Raw genomic sequence first — 9,677 nt, 5'->3', positions numbered from 1 at the left:
ATTCTGTATGTCTTTTTATATCAATATTCATTGTATTATTTCAATATGAAAAATAAATACATTAGCTTTGGGGTCTTGTAAAATAAGGCATATACATATATATAAAATATTTCAAGGTTAAAGTGTCAAGCTTACCTTCTAAAATACTGTAGTAAATTTTATACTATCCATAAGACTGTGTAAAATAATAACAAAGTTTAGTTCTTTTTTGTCTAATCCACAGAAAACACCTGCTGTTGTCCCAGAGAAGCCTGTCAAGAAGTCAGACATGTTTTCAGAAACCACAGATATGTTCAATGAAAACTACATATTTAATGTAAGAGTCATTTAAATTACAATGCAATTAATAAACATTGAAGTTTGCATAACTTTGTAAAATCAAGCATGACTATCATCAAGTGATCTTTTTTTGAGGTTAAAAAAGATTGTTCAATAACTGTAAAAGATTTGTATTGTGATGTAACTTTTTTACCGCACCATCATCAGATGGTGGGCTATTTAAATCGCCTTTTGTCAATGATGGGTCATCTGTCTGTCTGTCCTTCAGTCCTTCCATCCTTCTGTCCATTAACAATTCTTGTTACCCCGCAGCTTTTTCAGAAAGTTAGTACTCTTCAGAAGGAATTCTGTCTCAAAAATTTTTACATGCAGGTTCCCCCCTAGGGGGGCCCTAATTGTGCATATTGCATTTTGGGGACCATTTGGTGAGGAAGATAGCCGCAATTTGTTTTCGGCTATTTCTCAGAAAGTGCTGAAATGATCTGTCTCAAATTTTATTTGTAGGATGTAATTAAAGTTTAAAAAGCAGAGAAAAGATCCTTTTCCATTGTCAGACATTGATCATTCTTGGTGGGCGCCAAGATGCCCTCTGGGATCTTTTGTTCTATAGATTTTACGTTCATTTTGTGATAGAAAATTTGGTAATCCGTTTAAAATATTACTTTATACACAATATGTTACAGAGGCTAATGTTTTTATCCTATTGAGTGTTAGACCTTCTGATTCCAGCAAAGTCCCAGTAGTGCCTACCAGTTTATGTCGTCTGCCCATGAAAACGCTAATCTCACAGACAATTGGGACGATGCTGAGGGCTATTACAGTAAGTGATGAGGATGGATTCTGTTTCAACACCAACATGTTATTATCATAAAAAAGTTACGATTACTTATTTAAAACTGCACCTTTTTAGTTGGTATTTCTTTTTATTATAAGCGAGCATGTGTTTCCTTTGTACAAAGATAATTGTTTATCTCTACAGGAGTACGTATTGGTGAGAGTCTCCGACAAGCGTTACACAGTGTTTGGGGTTTTACGGGGCAAGGAGTGTTCAGTAATGTTGTCCGACGCCCGAGACACGGCCAGGACAGGACAAGATAGTGGCCATTAATAAATTATCTGAAACAATGATTATGATGTACAGTATCAATTAGCTTTGAGTCAGTGACTCTCCTACAGAGTATATACATCATTTTGAATTTTTTCTTGTTTTTTGTTTTCTTTTTTTTTTTTTTTCATATTCTCACATACTTCACAAGTAAACAACATCAACACAGGCAATAATACCAATAGTTAGTAATCTCATAAAATTATGTTGGGTAAATATAAAATTCATCAATTCAAAATTCAAATTGGCAGTAGTTTCTCCTCACAATGCACATTAATGTCCAGCAGTGATTTACCTCTGGTGCTGTACAAGTGGACTTCAGATTCAGTTAAATTACAGATAAGGTAGATGTTGTTTGTAGCCTCACTATTTGTCTTACAGGCACAAAACGGGTTCTGAAGGAACTGGAGTTCTTAAGGAAACTTAATGATGCTGATCCTGACGACAAATTCCACTGCTTGAGGCTTTACAGGCACTTTTTCCACAAAAACCATCTATGCCTTTGTGTTTGAATCTTTGAGGTTAGTACAAAAAAAAAAATAAAATTTTTGAAATACAGAAGAAATAAAAAAAAGATTTGTTTTGTTTTTATCATCTAAAAACAAAGACTTCTGAAGTATTTTTCAGCCAATCATCTTTTATATCATGGATGTTCAATTTTAATTCAATCTTGTATGATATACATAAAAATTAACTTTTTGACCCAGGGTTAATTCCAAGTTAGTATTATTACCCCTCGGAAACAGCTACTTTTGTGCATGAGTCTTTAGGACCATGAACCCTTTGAGAGATGGGCCAAGAATGAGTTAAATATATTGATTTTATCTTACGGATTTGAGATAACCGGTAGCGATGTAGTATACTACTGATTTAGTATATGACATGGGATCTGGAATGATTTTACATAGTTAGAGAGGTTAAAGTAGCTAACTAGTAAGATTAGTATAGTTAGCTGATAATCAACATTTGATATGTGAGAGGTTAAATGTAATTTACTCGGTAAGCTTTACATTTGTCTGATATCAACATTTTTTTATGTGAACGGATAGGTTAACGATAGCTAGCTGTGTAAGTACAGATGTTCGCTGATATTGCAAGGTCATTCTAATGTTAATAGATGCATCTAATAATGGCAATCATTCTAATTTTAAGTATATTTTAGTTTGGAATCATTAGATAGCTGAGGTGTAAGGAGTATCTTTTGTGCTTTGAGTAATCATTTCCGGAGCGCGTGGGTTGAAGATTACAAACATACACTTTTCACTAAGCCAGACAACCTCTTATTGCTTAGAGCGCAGTGGTTGAACTTTTTGATTCATTTTATTTAGCCAGAGCTGGCATGAAGATCTTACGAGAGAGAGTGCTGAAGAAAATGATGGAGATAATAGACATCGGGCTTGACCCATCAAAAGTGCTCGTGCGACTAGAGGGTGGGGTGGGGGGGGTCAAGTAGTCCCAACGGCGCTCCAACTGGCGAGCCATGTTTCGTGCTTGACCTCCATGCAAACTCTTCTGAAGGGTATCGAGCTTATGTATTAGGCATTGCTCTGAATGCATGGCAGATGAACAAGAAACGGCTAGTGTGACGCACATACACAATTTGGTAAATATAGAATGTTATTATTACTCTATCAATTGTCCTTGACATTCTAAATATTGTTCAATTATATTGCAATTGATATATTAGTCTTATACAATTTAAATAGGATTAAGTAAAACACCCAGGATTCTAAGTAAGGAGTTATCACTTTTTATAAAATGAAACTCTAACTATGGACAGAAACAATTTTAGTGTCCTTGAATTATTACCTTTGAAAAGCCTATAATACTAGCTGACATCTAGTACACTGAAGTGTAATTAATTTTATCTGTTTGAATATATAAGGCTATTAATGATGTGAATCAGGTTCTTTGCCTCTGTATTTCAATGTATTCAATTATGTTATTTTTATATTCCAGGTAAATGAATCCAAGTTACTTTTAAAATTATGTGACTTTGGCTCTGCCTCCCATGTTTCTGAGAATGATATCACTCCGTATTTGTGAGTCGTTTCTACCCGAGCTCCTGAAATCATCATCGGTATGGGTTACCACCACAGTGCTGACCTGTTATTTGCTTCAAATTTTCTAACAGTAATGGTAAAACTTTTATCTTAAATCTGATTTTAATATGGATTTTTCTAATAGTAATGGTAAAACTTTTATCTTAAACCTGATTTTAATATGGATAAAGTGAATGTGAGGTTAAAGGTCAACAATGACCAAATGTGTTTTCTCCACTGTAGGCAATATACAGGAATCCATCTTCATCCTTGTGTTCCTCGTAAACCTGACCCATACTGGCACTGAAAAAAACCAATACAAGGTAGGCTTAATATACAACAGTAAATTAACTTCATATAACAGAATTAAAATCATACTGTTTTGATGTGACAACAGTGTTGATTATTTTTTTCTTCTCCACACTGAATGAAATGATTTTACAACTTGAACAAAACACAATTTGATCCAAGAAATGGTATTACAATTCTGTATTACAAAAGTCCAAACAAATCTAGGTCTATGTAGGTCAAAATGTTGTGACTTGTCATTATATGGTTCTTCCTCTATATAGCTATAAGTCCTTGACTCTCGGTCCAATCTTGTATATATTTAGCTACACCTATGACCTTCATGTTTCAGCAACAAGGGTGTATGTCTCAGCATTATCTTTATAGGTCAAAGATCAAAATGGTAGGTCATGATTAAAATCGGTACATTTAAATAAATGACAAAATTTTAAATTAAGCTGATTGATAGCCAAGTAAGAGTCCGTAACAGTTATTTTTGATATTTCTCATAAGTAGCTCATAAATGACCATTAGCCTCCAAATGTAGGTCACACTGAACAAGCATCGAATACACAATGTTTCACCAACGTTAGACCAATGGTCATATAAAGTTTAGACACTCAGACTAATGCTAAAGGTTTTTTTCCCTTTACTATATTCAGGATTTATCTTTACAAAGTTAAGTTAGATAAACAAAATAGCAGCTTTATTAACATATTTACATGTATGTATATCTCGACATTATCTGACATGTTTATTTATGTGTTGTGTTAACGTTTACGGGTTTCAGTGTTAGTGACTCTCAGTCAGTCAACTTATCACCTATATAGGTATAAGTAGTACAAATGTCAATCAATAAAATACCCTACAGTTATACCACTCAATCATAAACACTGACTCAATAACATGCACTCTTTCTCTAGTTCATTCCAGATGTTCAAATCAATTTACTGCCTGGGGCCTACAGATAGTATCTGTAATACATGGCAGCATTATTTAGCTAGAAGGTGTATTACATAGTCTATACACAAGAGTGATACACAGGTCACATCTAAATTTGTTTACAAATAAACCATTTGTTTATGTGACTGTAAACCTAGAAATTTTAAAGTAAAATCACTGAAGAAAGTTTACCAAATAGGTTTCATCATCTAATTTGATTATGGGCAGTGGTTAATTTCTTTAAATAATCATTTCAAAATCAGCCAAGTCAAAAATCCTCATCTCTTTTATCTACTTGAAACTGTAAACAATATTTATTTTAATGAAATACTGACAAAAATATTTTACACCTTTGTGTACTTTATAATCATAAAGATACACAAATTAATTATATTTCACTTGATATTTTGGATACCACATTTGACCCAATAGAAACCAATGTCTGTGTAAGCGCCCTTCCCCCTATTTGAGGTCTCAATTGCAATTGCCCAGGCATACAAAACTGCACAAAACTGTATAGATTTGCAATAATTTGGTCTTACTAGCACATACCTTTTTCAGTTTTTCATTTTCTTTTCAACACCCTGGGTGTTTTGGGTTCAAGTACGGTACCATATAAGCTAGGATTTGAAAAGGGCAGGGCGCTGGGCAAAAAAAGGGCATTTTTTTCGCGACATAAAACTTTTCGGGCATTTTTATATATATATGTTATCAAGAAATTTAAATTAAACTGGTAGGCCTAAGTTTTGAAAATTTGTTAATTTACTATTTGTTGGAAATATTCAGTCTAGAATATAGACTGAAATAACTTGTCAAACAGAAGTTACAGAACCTTCAAAGTATAGTGTTGATAGTGAGAATACGTAACTGTTGTGCGGGTACTTTACTATCCCTGGCTGGACACATGGACAGATACCAGTGATGAGTACAGACATATAACACCTGATATTTTCTCCGTACTGTTATTTACATAGGACCAATCAGATGGCCTTGGAAATCTCAGGTAAACTGTCGATAAAAATATTACTGGTAATGTTGACAAGATAATATCGTACATGTTAAATTTGATAAATTCTAGTTTTGAAGCAAATAGTTTTGACATCTAATTTAGTTTCATCTCTTTATAATGGGTACTAAGAATAAATCCTCAAACTGCCATGATGTGGGGTAAAAATGATTTATTAATCTGATAATTTGACTTAAAGCATGTCAGTAAATAGGATTAGGGTCCTCAGCTAAATTTCAGAAAGTAACTATAAGCACTGTATAGTAATATCCAAGGTCGGATATATATATGGAAGTTACCTGGTATCATATCATGGTCATAATAAATTTAATTGACTATATAGAAAAGACTTTTTTAGTGTACCTGACTAATGCAGATGTATGCATATAATAATACAAAATCATGACTGAATACATATATTTTTCTAAATTACCTTGATTGTGGGAGAACTTTGCCAACAAACAGGAAGATAGCTTTTTCTGATGGTAACTGAATACGTTTACGGATAATCCACATGAATTGTGCTACAGAAATGTCATTGGGAACAAGGAATTTGCGTTTGTCTATATCCTGAATCTGTGACTTGGGATCTTTTTCAACAATCACCTGAAAGCAACAACAAAAACATGTATAGAATGGACAAAGCAATACATTTTATTGTTCATTGAATAATATATTTAAAGGAATATACATCAGTGATTTATGGAACTCATCTATAGACAAGTCCCTGGACTCATGAGTTTCCAGCTATGGGACTTGCAGCAATTTTAAGAACCTTATACCTGTATACCAATATACACAAAGACTCATTAAAATTTGATGATATTAGTGTTGTGGACTCATTCCACATAAATTGTTGGTACAAAGACAATTTGATGGTTTGAACATTTAGGCGCCCTTTGACAAGACCATCTAGGTTCTAGTATGTACACACTACACATCATCTGAGCAAAAGAAATAGATTTCATATTGGTTTCGAGATACAAGTGAGATTGATAAATGGCTAACATAGAAAAGGATGTGCTAATTTGGCCAATCCTAATGACAGATTTTGTAGAGGTTTTTAAAGTGAAGCAATTCCATTTCCAAAACGAAAATGATTCAGGCGATTATACTTATAGAAGAAATGAAATTCTAATATAACTAAGAAATTGAATGGCCTACGTAGCTGTACTTTCTATGGTATGGACATGGTGTGTCCTTTCTATAAGTCAGTGAAGAAAGTTTATACACCAAACACCCAACTTACCGGAATTCTTTCAGGGTATTTATCCTTTATCTTTGTTGATTCTGCATTTCTTTGTTCTACAACATTGAAAAATATTTTTTATAAGTTGCATGGCAATAATACATGAAGTATATACCGTGGACTCACTTTTAAAACATGATGATGAAAATCTGTCGATATTTTTCTCAGAAATAATGTATTAATGCATTAAATGGTATGTTTGAGTCATATATTGTGCACTGTCCTGTAGTATGTAACATTAAATTGTAAATTGTTATCTTGTTTACTATTTGACAGTTATGTTTTGTCATTAATACATAAATAAGACCAACATACTACATAAGTTATGTACATAACATAGTTACAAGTTTTATAATGCTCTCTGGTAATTTTTAATTGTCAATAAAATCCAAACTTCTGTATTAATTTAGTTGTTTCCAAACTAATGTAAATCAAATAAACATTTTGTCAAATTTAATAAGATGAATTACAAGATAAATTTGTTATCTTCAATGAATTATTGTATATAATATTATCATAATTAAAAAACAATTCTTTAAAACAAACTTGGAATATTAATTTACCAGTACAATTAAGCAGTAATCCTTTCTTTATTATAACAATGGAGACCCTTGTATATCAATGACAGATCTGTGAGGATAGCGACTATCACATTTTTATTTTGAAAAACTGAAATTGCCTATAAAATTAATTAGGTTACCATTGTTGCCAGATTTATGTAGATATATATTGCCTTAATTATCAAAATGACAGGTGTTTTTTTGTGGTATTGAAAAAACCTCTGTGTCATTAACAAGAATTAAATCTGTCATTCATAACTTTCAAGTCACTCTCAATGTTGATAAATTACAGACACCTGAAAGCCTGTTTTTATAGTTGTACATTACAGGTTACCTATACAGATTAAAGCACTAGTGTCAGCTAGGACTCATAAATGTGTTATAAACATACCTGCTTACATAATATATATACCCCTACTTAGTATTAAGTCTAGCTATGGTATAAGATTATGTAATGAGACAACAATATCTATAATTAAACAGGGAAACACCATTATATCATCTGTGTACAGTAATTCTCTACTGTGATAAATGTAAGGCTGACTGACAGAACTGTAACAAACAAAGCTCAGACATAAACATTACATATATAATGAGGTGTATAAAGTACATGCATTTATATTTCATCATCATACTTTATCTAATCTGATCAATAATTATCATTGTCAGAATTGCCATTGAACTAATATTCACAGAAAATAAAAATATAGTGAGTATGGTCCTAATGACCAAGGTTTACAGCACTTTTATTGAAGTTGCATGTAATTGAAATTTTGAATGTCTTCGATAAATCACATAAATTCACTCAGAAATTTTATAATTGAAATTGTCACTATATACTTTAACATTTGAGATCAAAACAGTACCAACAGGTAATTAATATAAATGTATTAAGTTTCCCATTATATAAAACAGCATTGGATCAAATAGGTACATTGCATATGACATTTTTGTAATGTCCGGCTATCAATTTAATTTATCTGGTCACAAAGAGTTATAAAGAGATTACAAGTTACAAGTAGGTAGCTATACTACAAATATTAAAGGGACAATTCACTCAAGCTAATTCTTTTATATAACCAAGAAGCAAAATATGGCATAAATGTATTGTTCTACATTTCTTATGAAACATTTAACTCAATATATTGACAAATTCTACGTTATTTTTAAGTATTTGAATTGATACTGTTGTAACTACAAATCGTTGATCAATACGATTAAGCAGGTACAGTATGTACTCTGTACCCATTCCCGAGCCAAAGTCACGCACGTTAAACAAATGAACTACATAACCACTGAGGAGGTAATAAAATGATTCTTAGACAAGACAATTCATCTAATAAGGTAAACCACTACTGTCAGAGCGATTTGAGCAGTTCTAGACAAAAGTTGCATTACTCTACGAGCAAGAGACAGGGTTCGGCATACAAGATGTTCGACCACAATGTGTAATGGCAGACAGCGAGCGAGTTTGAAAGTTTCACACACATTTCACCACCATGGGTTTTTCGAGCATATCACAGTAAAACCGACTGATCTAATTTCCATTAGAACCGGTTTTTTCCCCGATATATGTACAAATTTTAATATTGTCTTAGATTGAATTGTCCCTTCAATGAATTAGAAATTAGTTATTCACACAGTCCTACTCTGCTTTTAAGTCTGATGTGCCTAAATCTATCAATAGAAGTGTAAAGTACCAAAACAGAAATAAAAAGATTACAACTACAACTATTTATAGAACTGACTATGGTAAGATTCACGTGACTGTGTGTTTATCAAATTCTATGTTGTTATTGACAATTTGATAATATCATCAGTATTTGATTAGACACGCTATCCCATATTATCTACTTCCTATAATCTGAGATTTGCCGAGAAAACTAGTAGATGACTAAAAGCCATTCAAAAAAATTGTCGAGTCAATCTAGTACTGTATGATACAGCAGAAACACGATCAACGATGAAAACGGAGCCTTGGGGAAAATTTAGAGTAAGTTTTTAGAATCTACAGTAACGTTCAGTGTTATTTTATTTGTCTGTATAAATCACGATACTTACCTAGCGTGTGCTCTTCCCTGAAATTAAACTTCATCTTGGAGATGACCTAAAGTGTCAGACAACCAACTAGTGACAGCTGTAAACAAAGACGAGACGAGCTGCCTGTGAATAATGCGTCAAAATGGTTCGCTTCTGTTCCTGTGAT

At 32.6% G+C, this 9,677-nt stretch overlaps 1 protein-coding gene and 1 long non-coding RNA gene across 2 annotated transcripts; one reads left to right on the top strand and one right to left on the bottom strand.

The window, feature by feature from the left end:
* Nucleotides 1-224: 224 nt before the first annotated feature.
* On the top strand, nucleotides 225-1,281 carry LOC138315903 (uncharacterized). Its single transcript, XR_011207554.1, has 3 exons — nucleotides 225-316; nucleotides 1,009-1,099; nucleotides 1,259-1,281. It is a non-coding gene; the product is annotated as an uncharacterized lncRNA (long non-coding RNA).
* A 2,302-nt stretch (nucleotides 1,282-3,583) lies between these two features.
* LOC138315898 (gamma-aminobutyric acid receptor-associated protein-like 2) lies at nucleotides 3,584-9,671 on the bottom strand. Its single transcript, XM_069257234.1, has 4 exons — nucleotides 9,533-9,671; nucleotides 6,912-6,967; nucleotides 6,096-6,268; nucleotides 3,584-3,729 (listed from the first exon to the last, which is right to left on the bottom strand). Exons 1-4 carry the CDS (start codon nucleotides 9,564-9,566, stop codon nucleotides 3,636-3,638), a joined length of 357 nt encoding a protein of 118 aa, XP_069113335.1. The 5' UTR covers nucleotides 9,567-9,671; the 3' UTR covers nucleotides 3,584-3,635.
* Between the last annotated feature and the right edge of the window lie 6 nt (nucleotides 9,672-9,677).

The sequence above is a fragment of the Argopecten irradians genome, chromosome 2, assembly GCF_041381155.1.
Source record: "Argopecten irradians isolate NY chromosome 2, Ai_NY, whole genome shotgun sequence".
NCBI lineage: Eukaryota > Metazoa > Mollusca > Bivalvia > Pectinida > Pectinidae > Argopecten > Argopecten irradians.
Note: the sequence above shows the minus strand (reverse complement) of the source record. Positions and strands in the feature narration are given on the sequence as shown.